Raw genomic sequence first — 19,882 nt, forward strand, 5'->3', positions numbered from 1 at the left:
TCTTAAGACCTTTGCGATCCCCAACGGTCAGCCTTTGTATGTCCGTTGTCTAAATTCAACTACACAATAATCAAACCAAAACTTTTAATTTCAAAGGTAGAACATAGGCCTACTTAAAATAAGATTTTCACTGACAGTGACTCGCTGGTAGGTTTAGAAATTGTTGGTACCGTATGATGATGAGTCGAATTACTTTAGACGTAACTAAAAGATACATAATATGAAATGAGCATAAATAATATTTAACCAACTAAACCCTTATCCCTAGAGTAGAGGCTGTATGGCTGGCCTTTCCGGGGCCCCAAAACTCGCTGGGGGCCCTGGGCTGTAGCCCATTTAGCCCATGCCTTAAGACGGCCCTGAACTTATAACACGAAACGATAATTATAGTCAGCTGTTCCGAAAAAGGCGGGAAAGTAGCTACATCGGCGAAGTGAGCGATCAGAAAATAGCGTGTGAAAGTTAATTTTTCAGACTTTCTTTTAATTATGTTAATTTCGGTGTGGTTGGGCAGATTTCGGAGAGAGACACCGTCGTCCAGCCCGCAAATTTGGGGAATCCACGCGCCTCCTAGTGACGGAGCGAAGAACGACGGAGTCCGTCCAGACATAACAGCTGGCAGCGCAATTAAGGACCTAATTAACATTTTCCATCGAAAATGAATTGGAAATTTCGACGCTTTCAACATGTGAAAAATATTTCGGTGGAGACAGCGGAAAAATATCTTAGACGAGAGCGGCAAAGGTCAGGCCGTCTCCGATCTGTTGCTATTAGCCGCGACATGTTCGAGACGTCTACAAACTGTATCGTAATGAATCCCCGCCCTGACTCGCTAATAAACTGTTACATCGTACCGATGACTCAATTTAAAGCTTTTAATCATGTCAAATTAGAGGGTCTCGCTTTTTCTTAGAAGCAGCTGCTATAGAACAATAAGACGAACGACCACTCGTATTTTCCACTATCGAAATCAGGGTTCGTACGATATTTCCGGAATTTAACTCCCTGACATTTCCAGGTTTTCACTGACCAAATTACCAAATTTTTCCTGACCATTTTTGTAGAATAAAAGAATGGTTTGAGGAACAAATCTTGAAAAAGATTTTCTTTAAAAAATTTATTTGCCTGATTTTTTTGGGGTTATTTTAAAATTACCTTACTTTTTGGGACCATTTTCAAATTCCTGGATTTTTCCCTGACATTTTGGAATCATTTTCAAATTCCCCGACTTTTTCGGAACATTTTCAAATTCCCTGACTTTTCCCCGACATTTTCGGAACATTTTCAAATTCCCTGACTTTTCCCCGACATTTTCGGAACATTTTCAAATTCCCTGACTTTTCCCCGACATTTTGGGAACATTTTCAAATTCCCTGACTTTTCCCCGACATTTTGGGAACATTTTCAAATTCCCTGACTTTTCCCCGACATTTTGGGAACATTTTCAAATTCCCTGACTTCTCCAGGTTTTCCAGATGGTGTACGAACCCTGGACATCTCTCGAAACGTAGCCGAGCCATTTTTTAGCTTCTTCCTCTAGTATAGAGGAAAGATGCTGTAATTTTCGATCCTGATGTACGCGGTGGTGGTGATGAAGGCGAATATAATGCGGTTAGCTATGGGGTGGCGGAGTGGTTAGCACTTTCGCCTCGCAGCAAGAGGAGCCGGGTTCGATCCCAGCTTGTGGCACTGGGTAAAAACTCGGAACAACTCCTTCTGCGTTGAGTTTCCCCTTCCATAAAACTTGTTGAGGTTAACGGTAATAGTGAGTGTAGGGAGCTGTTGGCTCGATCATGTGTCATGCAAGGCTTGCCACCACCCTAAAGGCTTCAAAAGTCGCTTTATGACTTAGGCCTAAGGTGGTGAATTATCTTCAACGGCAATCGATATAAATTTAATGCAGACGTCATTCGATGGGTATTAGTTATCTCTATCTACCTATGCCAGTTCTGAGCCGCGGTTTTTAATCAAAGGGGTGAAATCAAGAGTGCTAGGAAGAAGAGGCTACTATCGTGGCTGTGCCATCTTGTAACGCATCCGAAATAGTCGACATAAAGGTAGCCACGACGGTATTTAAGAGGTTAAAATTATATTTATAGCATAAAATTTGAAAATGGTTCTTATACGGACCGTATTAATTCGTCAAAGTAAACGAATGGAAATGACTCTCTTACAGAGTTGCTTCTTTCAAGGTCAATTCGCTTGAAAGGGGATACTACACCGAAGAAGGACTTACGCGTAATCTAACGTCACGAAACAAAAATTGAAACCCAATTCGCCGTGCCTTCAAGAATAAAAACTCGGAAAAAATATCGACATCCGAGACAAATACTTGATAAAACAAGACGTTGCGTTAGTCAATTTTAAACGAGGGGCTGACCACTATCCGTCATCGGTGTACGAGCCCGTAGCTTTGACTGCGCTAAAGTTATTACGTAATCGATTACAGATTTAGCACTACCAAAGGTTGTACTCGCTGTAATCGGTGTACAGAAATTAAGGAAGTGGTTAGCCCTCGATTTTAAATACATCTTAAATATGGCACTCGGCGAACTTTGAAAATCAACATTCTCTTTCGGTTAAGGCTTCAACGACAGACACGAATTAGCGATCTATAAGGCCAAATTACAATATGAAGGTGGAGCGGAGACCGGAGCAGGTGATGTTAAAATACCGTGTCCCAAAACTCCCCTTAAAAATCCCCTCTCAGAAATAGAAAACCAGGGTGGTCTAATCTTTGGGGTCAGGTCACGACTTGGAGCGTTTCTTCTCCACCCCCCCAGAACCCTCGTTGGAAGAAATCATTAGGGTTTAGGCGTGCGTTCAAAATACCCCCGAAAGCATTGTTTAAGCAAATCGCTTAAAGTACGTTTCACGCTAATTAACCCCGCGCACGATTGTTTAAAGGTATAGGTACCACGCGATAATACTGCCAAAAGAAAAATGTCTTACCTTAACCGGGTCGCTCTTTTCGATTTCTTCCTGGTCCAACATCACCGTCGAGCGTTCCTCGCTCTCTGGTAAGTTCACCAGTTCCTCTAACACTTTCTCCACGTCGGACATGATCAAGTCCTTGTGTTGGGCGATGTCTTTGGACACGATGGTATTGTCGTCGCTCGACCAACTACTTTCTTTGGTGAGTAAAGTCGTGACTTCCTTGTCGGACAAATCTTTCTTCGAGCCCTTGCTCTTGAGGTCATTCCACGTCTCTTCCAGCTCCTCCTTCTTGTCCTGGTTGTCTAAGCCGCGAGGGGACACGGGGGTGTCCGACCAAGTCGCTTCTAGACCATCGTAAGAGGAAAGAGCCTGGTAATTGTCTCTGGAATTTTTCCTGGAGCCGCTCTCCCGGTTGGAGCCCGACTCGGATTCCTCGCTTCCGAGCCGCGGTAAAGGAATGACGTTCTCGGGTTTCCGGTTCTTTTTCAAGGGCGAACCCTCCTTGGGCCTCTTCTTCTCGGGAAGGTTGGTTTTGGGTTTCACCAGAATGGTCACTTGATTGACCGGCGCGCTGCTATTGTCCCTAAAGGGGGATTTAGCGGACACTTCGCCTCTGTTTTGAAGGCGACATATCTTGGAAGCTTCCCTGGGAGAAGCCGCGCTGGCGGGTTCCCGGGAGGGTGGCGAAGGGGTCGATTGACCGCTGCTGGACGTCGAGCCGCCCACGACGGGAGAAGCGGAAGTCTCCGTCGGTTCATTGTTGTACGACGGTTGGTCAGTGGCTGCCGTTGTCTTCTCCTTACTTTTGCGTCTAGAACTGCCTCTGTCGTAATAAAAAACATCATCGTCAGATTAAATGGTTAAATTCATAAAAATAAAACCTAATCCAAGATTTGCCACGGTTAAATACTGCAGTAGGAAACTTTACACGTAAACACTTCGAATTAGGGCTGGGCGAGTACTCGACCTTTATTGAGAAAAAAAACCAGCTCCTAATCAAGTACTCGATAAACCGACTCGTTAAAAATATTACTCGGGGTTTTTTTTTAGTTACTCGACTCGAATAAGAGAAGTTTCCCCTTAATCAAGTACTCGATTACTCGATTCGACTTCAATATTACTCGACTCGAATACTCGATGAAAAAAATTGATACTCGATAACCGACTCGATTGCCTAAAACCACTACTAGCGCAGCCCTACTTGGAATGTCTAACAATAGTGATCATGATGAACTGATGATTCTCATAGAAACCGGCGTGGTTTTCAGTACGCGAGAACGGCCAGTCAATGATTTTGTTAATACGCGCAGTCTTATATTCGACGTAGTTTAAGCTCCGACCATTTCTGCAGACGCATTTGCGGCTCAGTGCCAATTGATATCCTGTATCCTGGATTGCGCAACGTTAAATTCATTCGTATTATTCTAAATAATCTACAACGGACATAAGGAAAACTTTTGAAAAATATTTTAATTTGATAATAATTGGTTTAAAAGTATCTCCAATAGGCGAAACTATAAAGTTCGGGGGGGGGCGAAAAGATGGTAGTCACATGACTGTTGAGAACTGCAGCGCCATCTATCCTAAGTAATACGAACTACTATTCATTTTATTTTGCTAATGGTGGTTTAAATTTTGATCGATTCGTCCAAATTATCTATTTATCTTTATTATTTAAAACCTTTTTGTAATCGAAAAATGTAAGTTAATTAGCTGTCTGCAGTATCTGGAAGAATTTTTTTTCTTTACCGTCGCACGGCCAACTATGAACACGAGTTACCGAACCGAAGTTGGCTGTGAAATGGTAGTCACGTGATTTGGTTTTCCCATTTTAACAAGTTGGTTAAGACCAAATTTACTTTATAGTATCGCCCATTGCCGATAGATCTTCCAATTTACACATTCAAAGAAAATACTAAAACGTCTTAAAGGCCTAGGATTTCTTCTGCCAGTTTTCCTTGGAAGTTTTCTTCCCGCCGCGCAAATATCCTAGTGGTAGGCCAACGTGTTATGCGGTTGGCCTACCACCAGGATATTTGCGCGGCGGGAAGAAAACTTCCAAGGATAACTGGCAGAAGAAATCCTAGGCCTTTAAAATAGGGCTAACCCATCGAAACGATTGCGAAATATTTAATTTTTCTTTAATCCGGTTTAATTTTTGTTTCCCGCTAGAGGAACGTTTCAAGGACTCAATAGAGCGAAGTCAAACCAGAAGAGAATAGCCCATCTTCTAACGAAAATAGGCTAACGAGGGTCAGAACTTTCATGATTAAAACCGATAACCTTGGAAAATATATTCCGCCAGCTCATTCTACCGCCCTTAAGTCGTTTACTGGGATATTAAAATTACCAGCGATATTAAAACGAGCCCCGAAATACGTATACACTAACACTCAGGTATCTCGAGTTGGTCGTTTACGACGCGAAAGATAATTTGTCTTTAATTGCCTTAACGAATCAAATGTAGACGTTTATGATAATAGCGGGCGAGATAATAACGAATTCGAGCCACACACCGTCATCATTAAATATCAAGTTTCTTATTCGAGGTATTACGGAACGAGTAGCGTCTTCCACCCTCACCTGAGAATTATCAGTCTTCGGGCGTCGGCGTGCGTGGGAAAAAGCAGCTCGCATCAAAGCGCCAACATTCGAGAACCTTTTCAGAGGGTGTTTTAAGTAGAGGCGTGAACGCGGGGCGAGATAACTCATTACTGGACGCGGTGGATTGGATCTACCGCGAACACATCATCCCCATTGTTTTGGCCGGCGAAACAAACTTGTATTTAGGAGGCCTTGATTCGAGTAGAGCCATAAAACTGATCATGAAATTCCGACTTTCGAATACGTATAGAGAACACCTTCCACTCCCAACTCATCTCCCTCGTGCTGGCTACGAATTTAAAAATACACTGTCTAAAGAGACATTAAATTTCCAAGCCCATTTATTTTCAAATTAAAGTTAAAAATATATATATTTGTTAGGTGGCTAAGGTTTATTTATACGTGCGCAGCCAGCAAGAGCACTCTAACAAGTTTGTAGAGATCAGCGTTTGAATAAGAAATTATCCAATTATTTATTTTTATTCATGCTACTAGCTCAGTGGCGGATACAGAAAAAACTCAAGGGGGGGGGGGGCGCTAAAATACATCTTGAGCTATGGGTGTAATAACAAATCATCAAGTCACACGCAAAGCTTAAGCGTCAAGGGGGAGGCGCGCGCCCCCCATATGTAACCACCACTGTACTAGCTTAAATTAGGTATGTAGCTACACGTATATGACGCGGTCTCCCAACACGGGATTATATACTTCGACCGGTGCAAGTAATGGTTCTTGTTATCTATATTCTTGTAAATTAAATCTTAACTACTACGATATAAGAATAATTTGATTCAGAGTGACTGCCAACTAAAATGCCGACCAGAGAAAACGAAGGGGTGCATTCTTTCACACGAAAGATAATTGTCCGGGCTCGCACCTGGCTCAATATCACGCTACAAGCACCGCGAGCTCAGGCCTTCCGTCGCCGTTTCGAGAATAGGCTGTTTTCGGATAAGAATTTATCGCCCTGGGTCACTCATTTCAGGACATATTTCGCCTGCCAATTACGTAATTTCGAATCGCGAAAGCGACTTAATTAAATCATTATCGAGCTAAAGATTAACCCCCATTAAGAGCGATAATTTTACGCGAACACGATTGCGATTCTTTGCCAGCTCCGAAAGCGCGATAACTTATCCCGCCTAGCTAAAAAATCTTTGACAAGTCTAGGACCACGTTGAAATTACTTCCAATATACGTAATGGTAAGCGTTTCTACAAGATTTTACCATAATGTTTAACCCCCCCCCCCCCCCCCCCCCCCGAATAATAATATCGATCGACGGAATTTTTGCCGATTCTCGTGACCGAGAAGAGTCGCCATCTGGTAGAGGCTAGAAACGTGAAGGTACTCTAGCACCTGCGATTTTCGAAGAAAGTACGGAGAGGGGAGGGTCTATCACATATCACGATATCTTCGATATATCGAACGATAATATTTATAAATTTCCGTCCAATTAGTATTCATGTCCCAAATGTAGGGGATTAATAAAAATTTCAAGAATTTATAGTCGCGCCATTTATTTTTTTGCGTGTTTAAACGCGATACGTGATCCGAATAAGAAACGTCGAATAAATACACAGATATTGCGTTTTGCGAAAATGTAACGAATAGGTTTATTTTTTCAAAAAGAGCAGAATTTTCGAATTAAGTAGGAACCAGTTTCCACTTTCCTCCTGTACTTCCGTTAGTAGTTACAAAAAGCCTACGTTAATAATTATAATATCATAAGTAAAATAATGTACGTATGTATGACACTGCACTCAGAGGCGTACCGGTAGGGGGCATGTAGAACCGGGCGTCGCTCTAGAGGTAAAAGGCCCAACCATATACGTTGCTTATAGACAAATATTCCTTAAGTTCCTTTTAGACGCGTTTGACGTTTCGGACTAATGGGCGTGTAAACTTTAGTTTTTAACAGTTTGTACTATTTCATTATCACTCTTTACTTCCTTCGTTGATAAAACGAGTGATTTAATTGTCTATTTTACATTCCGATTTAATAATTTATCATTATTTTGCTAAAGTGTTATTTTGGCGGCGAAAACGCGTTATTTTTATGTTTAAATTTAAAAGCAAGGAAAAAATTACTCGTATGGGAGAATACGAAGTGTCGTACTTATGTCAATTACGTTCTACGTTACTTATGATAATACCAAGATCGCGTCCCTTTTCTGAATTAAGTTTTATTATAACACCTTGGGTTGTTGTTCGTACAAGGATCTGAAGAGGTTCAACATAGCCTTGATGCAGCTTATTTTAAGATGTTTGTCAGTTGTTCGCTTTCATGGCGTTGCTATTCCGCGCGGATTCGCGTCATTAGGCCTTGGCTTCATTAAAGATGTACCCCGAATTGCGCACGCCCTGTTATTAAGGCGATATCCACTCAATAATGGGATTCATGAACGAAATAAATAAGACTTTAATCTTCCCTGGAGCTCGCGATCCTGAAAAACAAGACTTCACGTAAGAGGGATTGAAATGATCCAATAAAACCAGGAATTCCAGGTTTTCCAGGTACCGTGGCAACCCTGATTTCGGTTTTGAAAATCTGATACTGATTTTAAGATTTTGAAATTGATTTTAGATAATTCTTTATAGCTCATTTCTAATTTTCTTAGCCCCGATTTAAATATTTGAAGATTAGTTTAACGATCTTTGGTTGATTTTTAGGATTTTCAATTCGATTTCTAGATTTCCCAAACATTTCTAAGCAGCTGTTTATAGATTTTGGGTTCCAATTTCAATATTTTCAATTCGATTTCCTAAGTATATTTATCTGAATTTCTTGGCCCCCATTTAAAGATTTTGGGGCTAATTTCAAGATTTTAAAAATAATTACTAGATTTTAGGGTTGATTTTTGGGGATAATAATAATAATAATAATTTCAAAAAATATATTTTCTGAATTTCTCAGCTCTTTCTTTGAAGCGTGTAGGATTTTCGTAAATGTCCCGACTACGACGGACCACGACTGAGATTCCATAAAACTACCGACGCGAGTTTGGAAAATGTATATTTAGTTCTGGGAAAACACCACCCGAAGCTAAAAATAAAAGAATTCGCGAACGTCACTTGACACCGCGTCAGCTTTTGTTTTCGGTAATATCCTCTCGTGAAAACGCGGTGTCCGCTGACGTGGCCGTTATCGGAGAGGATGACCAAACCCTCCCAACAATGACCGAGGCCGTCGGGGCATTAACGCGCCAATGGACAAAATCCCTGATCTAACGCGCGCCGACGTTGGCAAGTTAGATCGTCTTCGAGATAAGCTTCGCGGGTTCCGCTCCGACTAACTAAGTAGGAAGCGGGGATGAAAGACGCGAAAGGGATCTCGTATTTTAAATAGAAGACGACCGTGATTCCAAATAGGAATACGGGCTGCCCCCTCATCGAACGAGTGAGTCACGGAGAGCACGAAGGAGCGTGATAACCGTGTCCAGAACTCGCGCCAGATTTGCGTGGTCGCGTTCGAAAGTATACCTTGTTTATATGGTCTTTCGCATCTGCCCGGTCAGATTAAGTTCTAGAACGTTCTACAAACGTCACTGGGGGAGTCAGCTTCGATCTAGGCACGAAAGTTAAACTATTTCATTCATGGAATAAATTAAATTCAACGAGATTAAACTACCATTTATCGAGTTTCTATATCGGACCCAGAAAAAGTCGGTTCACTTAATAAAAATATATATACATTTATTTATAGAGTCAATTCTTTCCTCAATTCTTTAACGTCCCATCAGATAAAACGTCATATAATATAGTTAGTTTCGATACAGTTGGAAAATTTTCACTAAAATGTCAAAGAACTAAATAGGAAAGTTACGATAATAAATATATATTTTTTTCAAGTTCGAACTGTCTTGCCAAACACGTAACTTTATAAGTAAATTATTTAGGCATATCACTGGAATTTGAAAACTAACATAAATTATCCTATTTTTCACACAGTTTTCCCAAAGAAACGTTTATAGAGATCAAAATTCCAGTTGGAAACTAACGTTTGTTTTTTAATTCTAATGAAAAGTCGTTTTATTATAGACTTTTTTAAAAGAAATATATTATCAAACGTATTAACATTTAACAGCGATATACGAAATTGCGTTATATTTGCCATTTAATTATAGGTCTGTAGTGATAGTTTTTGTTCAAATCATTTCCGGCGCAAAAAAAATCAATTTATCATAAATATCCTGTCGCATCCCCCGTATGTCGCCCGTTTGATAATAGCACGCAATTTCCCTTTCCACGAATGAGGAAAATTCGCCATGTATGGAAAGGACCTTTCCACCTAGCGAAATTTTACAGGAAACGTCCCACCAGACGCAACACCAACAAAAAAAGAGGTGCGTTAAAGAATTGAACGTTTCGTTTGATATAAATTAGCCGACGCTATTATCAAAAAATTATCAAACAATTTTAGGCCTAATTCTGCAACAGTTTAACGTGATTACTATAATACGCTTTTCTCCCTACAAATTACCGCTTACAAATTAATGGGATCGCGCGTGAAAAAAACAAGTTGTCGGTGGTAGCTCCGACATGAAATTGAATCGGGAAGACAGAGGGGAACACGCAGAAGTGGCAACCAGAAACGTCTACGCGCTTTGAACCAGTTTCCTAGAGCTATAAACTTGGCAGTGCTGTCAAGTATTCCGAGGTTGCCGTTCGAGCTTAACCTCTCTACAGTCTATTTCTATCTGGAGTCTGGAGACAGCATCTATAGAACGCATTTATAAAAACAAGATTCACGCTCGGTTGATCGTGAATTCCAAATAAAACTGAATCCGAGTTTTCGGCCTGACGCGACCAAATCGGGCCTCCGCGTTGATATACGGCACGTTGAGACTTCGCGCCTTGGAAACAGACAGAGAAATATCGAGAAAAGTGTCGAAAAAATCCTCAAAACGGAGGGAAAAAATATTTAAATTTAATCCGAATTTACGAGTCGACATCCATGAATATACAAGCTGGCGCGGGACGCGGAATTCCTAATGGAACCTTCTATCGCGATGCCGGATATCGCGTACGCATTCCGTATCAAATCGAAAGAAAAAAAATTATCTACCAAAAAATTGGGCGGATACGTGAATCATTTGCAAAATTATAAAATATATATATTTTCGTAATTTTGATAACAATGTTTTCCCTCCATCATTTAGGCGCTGTAAATTCAATAATGACAAACTGACAATTTAGAGTGGAAGAGGGAATAAATTGACGTTTATGTTTATATAGTAAAAGTCGTTTAAAAAATATATCCATATCAACCATGGTTGTTGAATTTAATTTAAATTAGGTTTCGAATTTGAATGGATTTAGGTTTCGAATTTGAATGGATTTTTGTTTCGAATTTGAATGGATTTTTGTTTCGAATTTGAATGGATTTTTGTTTCGAATTTGAATGGATTTTTGTTTCGAATTTGAATGGATTTTTGTTTCGAATTTGAATGGATTTTTGTTTCGAATTTGAATGGATTTTTGTTTCGAATTTGAATGGATTTTTGTTTCGAATTTGAATGGATTTTTGTTTCGAATTTGAATGGATTTTTGTTTCGAATTTGAATGGATTTTTGTTTCGAATTTGAATGGATTTTTGTTTCGAATTTGAATGGATTTTTGTTTCGAATTTGAATGGATTTTTGTTTCGAATTTGAATGGATTTTAGTTTCGAATTTGAATGGATTTTAGTTTCGAATTTGAATGGATTTTAGTTTCGAATTTGAATGGATTTTAGTTTCGAATTTGAATGGATTTTAGTTTCGAATTTGAATGGATTTTAGTTTCGAATTTGAATGGATTTTAGTTTCGAATTTGAATGGATTTTAGTTTCGAATTTGAATGGATTTTAGTTTCGAATTTGAATGGATTTTAGTTTCGAATTTGAATGGATTTTAGTTTCGAATTTGAATGGATTTTAGTTTCGAATTTGAATGGATTTTAGTTTCGAATTTGAATGGATTTTAGTTTCGAATTTGAATGGATTTTAGTTTCGAATTTGAATGGATTTTAGTTTCGAATTTGAATGGATTTTAGTTTCGAATTTGAATGGATTTTAGTTTCGAATTTGAATGGATTTTAGTTTCGAATTTGAATGGATTTTAGTTTCGAATTTGAATGGATTTTAGTTTCGAATTTGAATGGATTTTAGTTTCGAATTTGAATGGATTTTTGTTTCGAATTTGAATGGATTTTTGTTTCGAATTTGAATGGATTTTTGTTTCGAATTTGAATGGATTTTTGTTTCGAATTTGAATGGATTTTTGTTTCGAATTTGAATGGATTTTTGTTTCGAATTTGAATGGATTTTTGTTTCGAATTTGAATGGATTTTTGTTTCGAATTTGAATGGATTTTTGTTTCGAATTTGAATGGATTTTTGTTTCGAATTTGAATGGATTTTTGTTTCGAATTTGAATGGATTTTTGTTTCGAATTTGAATGGATTTTTGTTTCGAATTTGAATGGATTTTTGTTTCGAATTTGAATGGATTTTTGTTTCGAATTTGAATGGATTTTTGTTTCGAATTTGAATGGATTTTTGTTTCGAATTTGAATGGATTTTTGTTTCGAATTTGAATGGATTTTTGTTTCGAATTTGAATGGATTTTTGTTTCGAATTTGAATGGATTTTTGTTTCGAATTTGAATGGATTTTTGTTTCGAATTTGAATGGATTTTTGTTTCGAATTTGAATGGATTTTTGTTTCGAATTTGAATGGATTTTTGTTTCGAATTTGAATGGATTTTTGTTTCGAATTTGAATGGATTTTTGTTTCGAATTTGAATGGATTTTTGTTTCGAATTTGAATGGATTTTTGTTTCGAATTTGAATGGATTTTTGTTTCGAATTTGAATGGATTTTTGTTTCGAATTTGAATGGATTTTTGTTTCGAATTTGAATGGATTTTTGTTTCGAAATGGATTTTTGTTTCGAATTTGAATGGATTTTTGTTTCGAATTTGAATGGATTTTTGTTTCGAATTTGAATGGATTTTTGTTTCGAATTTGAATGGATTTTTGTTTCGAATTTGAATGGATTTTAGTTTCGAATTTGAATGGATTTTAGTTTCGAATTTGAATGGATTTTTGTTTCGAATTTGAATGGATTTTTGTTTCGAATTTGAATGGATTTTTGTTTCGAATTTGAATGGATTTTTGTTTCGAATTTGAATGGATTTTTGTTTCGAATTTGAATGGATTTTTGTTTCGAATTTGAATGGATTTTTGTTTCGAATTTGAATGGATTTTTGTTTCGAATTTGAATGGATTTTTGTTTCGAATTTGAATGGATTTTTGTTTCGAATTTGAATGGATTTTTGTTTCGAATTTGAATGGATTTTTGTTTCGAATTTGAATGGATTTTTGTTTCGAATTTGAATGGATTTTTGTTTCGAATTTGAATGGATTTTTGTTTCGAATTTGAATGGATTTTTGTTTCGAATTTGAATGGATTTTTGTTTCGAATTTGAATGGATTTTAGTTTCGAATTTGAATGGATTTTAGTTTCGAATTTGAATGGATTTTAGTTTCGAATTTGAATGGATTTTAGTTTCGAATTTGAATGGATTTTAGTTTCGAATTTGAATGGATTTTAGTTTCGAATTTGAATGGATTTTAGTTTCGAATTTGAATGGATTTTAGTTTCGAATTTGAATGGATTTTAGTTTCGAATTTGAATGGATTTTAGTTTCGAATTTGAATGGATTTTAGTTTCGAATTTGAATGGATTTTAGTTTCGAATTTGAATGGATTTTAGTTTCGAATTTGAATGGATTTTAGTTTCGAATTTGAATGGATTTTAGTTTCGAATTTGAATGGATTTTAGTTTCGAATTTGAATGGATTTTAGTTTCGAATTTGAATGGATTTTAGTTTCGAATTTGAATGGATTTTAGTTTCGAATTTGAATGGATTTTAGTTTCGAATTTGAATGGATTTTAGTTTCGAATTTGAATGGATTTTAGTTTCGAATTTGAATGGATTTTTGTTTCGAATTTGAATGGATTTTAGTTTCGAATTTGAATGGATTTTTGTTTCGAATTTGAATGGATTTTTGTTTCGAATTTGAATGGATTTTTGTTTCGAATTTGAATGGATTTTTGTTTCGAATTTGAATGGATTTTAGTTTCGAATTTGAATGGATTTTAGTTTCGAATTTGAATGGATTTTAGTTTCGAATTTGAATGGATTTTAGTTTCGAATTTGAATGGATTTTAGTTTCGAATTTGAATGGATTTTAGTTTCGAATTTGAATGGATTTTAGTTTCGAATTTGAATGGATTTTAGTTTCGAATTTGAATGGATTTTTGTTTCGAATTTGAATGGATTTTTGTTTCGAATTTGAATGGATTTTTGTTTCGAATTTGAATGGATTTTTGTTTCGAATTTGAATGGATTTTTGTTTCGAATTTGAATGGATTTTTGTTTCGAATTTGAATGGATTTTTGTTTCGAATTTGAATGGATTTTTGTTTCGAATTTGAATGGATTTTTGTTTCGAATTTGAATGGATTTTTGTTTCGAATTTGAATGGATTTTTGTTTCGAATTTGAATGGATTTTTGTTTCGAATTTGAATGGATTTTTGTTTCGAATTTGAATGGATTTTTGTTTCGAATTTGAATGGATTTTTGTTTCGAATTTGAATGGATTTTTGTTTCGAATTTGAATGGATTTTTGTTTCGAATTTGAATGGATTTTTGTTTCGAATTTGAATGGATTTTTGTTTCGAATTTGAATGGATTTTTGTTTCGAATTTGAATGGATTTTTGTTTCGAATTTGAATGGATTTTTGTTTCGAATTTGAATGGATTTTTGTTTCGAATTTGAATGGATTTTTGTTTCGAATTTGAATGGATTTTTGTTTCGAATTTGAATGGATTTTTGTTTCGAATTTGAATGGATTTTTGTTTCGAATTTGAATGGATTTTTGTTTCGAATTTGAATGGATTTTTGTTTCGAATTTGAATGGATTTTTGTTTCGAATTTGAATGGATTTTTGTTTCGAATTTGAATGGATTTTTGTTTCGAATTTGAATGGATTTTTGTTTCGAATTTGAATGGATTTTTGTTTCGAATTTGAATGGATTTTTGTTTCGAATTTGAATGGATTTTTGTTTCGAATTTGAATGGATTTTAGTTTCGAATTTGAATGGATTTTAGTTTCGAATTTGAATGGATTTTAGTTTCGAATTTGAATGGATTTTAGTTTCGAATTTGAATGGATTTTAGTTTCGAATTTGAATGGATTTTAGTTTCGAATTTGAATGGATTTTAGTTTCGAATTTGAATGGATTTTAGTTTCGAATTTGAATGGATTTTAGTTTCGAATTTGAATGGATTTTAGTTTCGAATTTGAATGGATTTTAGTTTCGAATTTGAATGGATTTTAGTTTCGAATTTGAATGGATTTTTGTTTCGAATTTGAATGGATTTTAGTTTCGAATTTGAATGGATTTTTGTTTCGAATTTGAATGGATTTTTGTTTCGAATTTGAATGGATTTTTGTTTCGAATTTGAATGGATTTTTGTTTCGAATTTGAATGGATTTTTGTTTCGAATTTGAATGGATTTTTGTTTCGAATTTGAATGGATTTTTGTTTCGAATTTGAATGGATTTTTGTTTCGAATTTGAATGGATTTTTGTTTCGAATTTGAATGGATTTTTGTTTCGAATTTGAATGGATTTTTGTTTCGAATTTGAATGGATTTTTGTTTCGAATTTGAATGGATTTTTGTTTCGAATTTGAATGGATTTTTGTTTCGAATTTGAATGGATTTTTGTTTCGAATTTGAATGGATTTTTGTTTCGAATTTGAATGGATTTTTGTTTCGAATTTGAATGGATTTTTGTTTCGAATTTGAATGGATTTTTGTTTCGAATTTGAATGGATTTTTGTTTCGAATTTGAATGGATTTTTGTTTCGAATTTGAATGGATTTTTGTTTCGAATTTGAATGGATTTTTGTTTCGAATTTGAATGGATTTTTGTTTCGAATTTGAATGGATTTTTGTTTCGAATTTGAATGGATTTTTGTTTCGAATTTGAATGGATTTTTGTTTCGAATTTGAATGGATTTTTGTTTCGAATTTGAATGGATTTTTGTTTCGAATTTGAATGGATTTTTGTTTCGAATTTGAATGGATTTTTGTTTCGAATTTGAATGGATTTTTGTTTCGAATTTGAATGGATTTTTGTTTCGAATTTGAATGGATTTTTGTTTCGAATTTGAATGGATTTTTGTTTCGAATTTGAATGGATTTTTGTTTCGAATTTGAATGGATTTTTGTTTCGAATTTGAATGGATTTTTGTTTCGAATTTGAATGGATTTTTGTTTCGAATTTGAATGGATTTTTGTTTCGAATTTGAATGGATTTTTGTTTCGAATTTGAATGGATTTTTGTTTCGAATTTGAATGGATTTTTGTTTCGAATTTGAATGGATTTTTGTTTCGAATTTGAATGGATTTTTGTTTCGAATTTGAATGGATTTTTGTTTCGAATTTGAATGGATTTTTGTTTCGAATTTGAATGGATTTTTGTTTCGAATTTGAATGGATTTTTGTTTCGAATTTGAATGGATTTTTGTTTCGAATTTGAATGGATTTTTGTTTCGAATTTGAATGGATTTTTGTTTCGAATTTGAATGGATTTTTGTTTCGAATTTGAATGGATTTTTGTTTCGAATTTGAATGGATTTTTGTTTCGAATTTGAATGGATTTTTGTTTCGAATTTGAATGGATTTTTGTTTCGAATTTGAATGGATTTTTGTTTCGAATTTGAATGGATTTTTGTTTCGAATTTGAATGGATTTTTGTTTCGAATTTGAATGGATTTTTGTTTCGAATTTGAATGGATTTTTGTTTCGAATTTGAATGGATTTTTGTTTCGAATTTGAATGGATTTTTGTTTCGAATTTGAATGGATTTTTGTTTCGAATTTGAATGGATTTTTGTTTCGAATTTGAATGGATTTTTGTTTCGAATTTGAATGGATTTTTGTTTCGAATTTGAATGGATTTTTGTTTCGAATTTGAATGGATTTTTGTTTCGAATTTGAATGGATTTTTGTTTCGAATTTGAATGGATTTTTGTTTCGAATTTGAATGGATTTTTGTTTCGAATTTGAATGGATTTTTGTTTCGAATTTGAATGGATTTTAGTTTCGAATTTGAATGGATTTTAGTTTCGAATTTGAATGGATTTTAGTTTCGAATTTGAATGGATTTTAGTTTCGAATTTGAATGGATTTTTGTTTCGAATTTGAATGGATTTTTGTTTCGAATTTGAATGGATTTTTGTTTCGAATTTGAATGGATTTTTGTTTCGAATTTGAATGGATTTTTGTTTCGAATTTGAATGGATTTTTGTTTCGAATTTGAATGGATTTTTGTTTCGAATTTGAATGGATTTTTGTTTCGAATTTGAATGGATTTTTGTTTCGAATTTGAATGGATTTTTGTTTCGAATTTGAATGGATTTTTGTTTCGAATTTGAATGGATTTTTGTTTCGAATTTGAATGGATTTTTGTTTCGAATTTGAATGGATTTTTGTTTCGAATTTGAATGGATTTTTGTTTCGAATTTGAATGGATTTTTGTTTCGAATTTGAATGGATTTTTGTTTCGAATTTGAATGGATTTTTGTTTCGAATTTGAATGGATTTTTGTTTCGAATTTGAATGGATTTTTGTTTCGAATTTGAATGGATTTTTGTTTCGAATTTGAATGGATTTTTGTTTCGAATTTGAATGGATTTTTGTTTCGAATTTGAATGGATTTTTGTTTCGAATTTGAATGGATTTTTGTTTCGAATTTGAATGGATTTTTGTTTCGAATTTGAATGGATTTTTGTTTCGAATTTGAATGGATTTTTGTTTCGAATTTGAATGGATTTTTGTTTCGAATTTGAATGGATTTTTGTTTCGAATTTGAATGGATTTTTGTTTCGAATTTGAATGGATTTTTGTTTCGAATTTGAATGGATTTTTGTTTCGAATTTGAATGGATTTTTGTTTCGAATTTGAATGGATTTTTGTTTCGAATTTGAATGGATTTTTGTTTCGAATTTGAATGGATTTTTGTTTCGAACTTTAATTATAATTTTTATAATTGACCGCTTTTAATTTGAATTAAACACTTAATTTTAATAAGATTTTAAACCACTTGATGCCTCAATTCTCGTTTAATCGGTTGATACTTAGCGAGTATTGATAAAGTAAAATAAAACTTAACAATACGTCAGATAAAGTGGAACTATAGACCAGATTTGAATAGAAACGAATTCCCTTCATTGTGTACTCGAGAGGAGGAAGGCAATCTCCGAAAAATTATTTCATTTCGAAAATCCAGATATATTTTGGAGTCAAGTGGCCCGAGCCTCTCGAGATAAAAAGGCGAGTCTTAACGCGAACAAACAGCGGAAAGGAAGGAAAGCGCAACATGCAGGGTTTGGCTAAATTAGTTAAACCTTATCAGTAGACTCAATGGAGTTCAAAGATTATATTAAAGGGAAAAATAAATACTTATAGTCCTGAAGGAAAAAAAATTAGTAGGCTGTAATAATGAAATATCACGTGGGAGTTGCGACAAACCTTGTTCAATTATTCCGATATAGACCCGCAAAATCTAGCGAGTTATTAATCCCCACGATTTCAACGATTTGGTGTAGGCTTACAGAAAGTTATGTTTCTTTTAATAAAAACCTTGGAGAAGCCTACACACTTATACTGCTAACGATAATTAATTACCAGAAAAGATTGCGTGTTTCAGGGGAAATTCATTCATCGATCGCCGTAAAATTTCCATTTTTTCCACAAAATAAATTTAAATAATTGTATATGGATAAATATATTGTTTTTCTCAACGTCACTACCCAAAGCGCTACAAGCTAGAAGTTCCAACAAAATTTTATGATTCAAATTCCCTGACTATTCCCTGACCATTTTAAGAGATTTTCCCTAACTTATTAAGGCCAAAATTTTTCTTTTATATTTTACTTTTATCAGAAGTTAATAAATTTTGATGGACTTATATTTCAGTAAAAACGTTATTGCAATGTTGAAAAAATTAGCCAATCATTCAAGGAAATAAATGATAATCGTGGAATTTGTCATACATCTAGAGTTAAATTACCTTCAAAAAGTGCCCAGATAAAATTGAATTCCCTGACTTTTCCCTGAAATTTTACCAATTCTTAAAATTCCCTGACATTTCCCTGACTTTTTAGGCCCATTTTTAAATTCCCGGACTTTTCCCTGATTTCCCTGACGTGTGGCAACCCTGCTTTCACACGAAAACATTTAGGAAATTAAGTTAATCGAAAATTTCACCGTGCCAATACAGTATCAAAATGTTGTTAAATTTTCAAGAAGTACTAGTGTGACTAATGCTAACGTGTGTAAATGGTCGTGGGGTTCAAGATCAAGTTCATAACTCATCGATAAAAATGTTGCAGCGAAGGGGTCCCAGACCCCGTAAATCAATCATCCCAACGAATATCGCGCCCTCTATACGTATCCGTTGCGTAATGCGAGAAATTTTCCCACTTTCAGACGGAACTAATTTTGGAAGGCCTCACCAGCTTATTCCACTTACGACCAGGATTGCAATTAAAGTGAACATGACATCTGAATCCTGTTCAAACTGTTATATAGTCTTTCGCGTACTTTAAAATTGGCTGCCTTTATAAAAATAAATTAAAATCTTTCTTAGGATTTAAAAACTAACTTGAAAAATCGAGTTTAATATTGTAATTAAATACGGAAAAATTGAAAAATATTTCCACGTAGAAAATAATAAAAAAAATTACTTTACCAAATCGAAATTATAGTTATTCAAACATTGCAATCAAATATAAAAAATAAAATGATTACTAGTAAGATAATAGCAGAAATAATACCAGTGGGCAATAAACGGGGTGTCTATAAATTCCGATTAATAGTATTTTTTTTGAAAGAAACACCACACCCCGAAAAAAAAGCTTAATCTCAATTTCTCGACTACTTATTCGATAATTACAATTAAGAAGTAAGATTTTTATTACCCGTAATTAAAATAGAATATTTTAACCGGTACAATAAAACCATTTAAAATCAGCGGTAACAAAATCTAGGTAAAATCCCGAGTGATTACAGTTTAAAATTAAAACTTTCGTTTGAGCTAATCCGCGCGGTTCAATTCGAGGAAAAATAAGAGCGTATAATTATAATTTCATTTTCAAGTTCTCGATGGGGAAAATTAAACACAATGAAATGTAATTATTATAAAGAAGGGGAGGAGACATTTGACTCGTAAACAAGAGAGTTGGAAATGCTGTAAAAATCTAGTCCAATTAAGAATATTT

General features: G+C 34.8%; 1 protein-coding gene across 3 annotated transcripts in view; it reads right to left on the bottom strand.

Moving 5' to 3' along the window:
- LOC149947507 (uncharacterized) overlaps window positions 1-19,882 on the bottom strand; it is a 111,272-nt gene that overhangs the window by 76,421 nt on the left and 14,969 nt on the right. For all 3 annotated transcript variants that reach the window (XM_090172105.1, XM_090172106.1, XM_090172104.1), the window contains exon 2: window positions 2,953-3,760. In XM_090172105.1, the coding sequence (XP_090028231.1) occupies window positions 2,953-3,760 (808 nt within the window). The remainder of the gene's footprint in view (window positions 1-2,952; window positions 3,761-19,882) is intronic.

The sequence above is a fragment of the Leiobunum rupestre genome, chromosome 4, assembly GCF_980474605.1.
Source record: "Leiobunum rupestre chromosome 4, qqLeiRupe1.1.hap1, whole genome shotgun sequence".
NCBI lineage: Eukaryota > Metazoa > Arthropoda > Arachnida > Opiliones > Sclerosomatidae > Leiobunum > Leiobunum rupestre.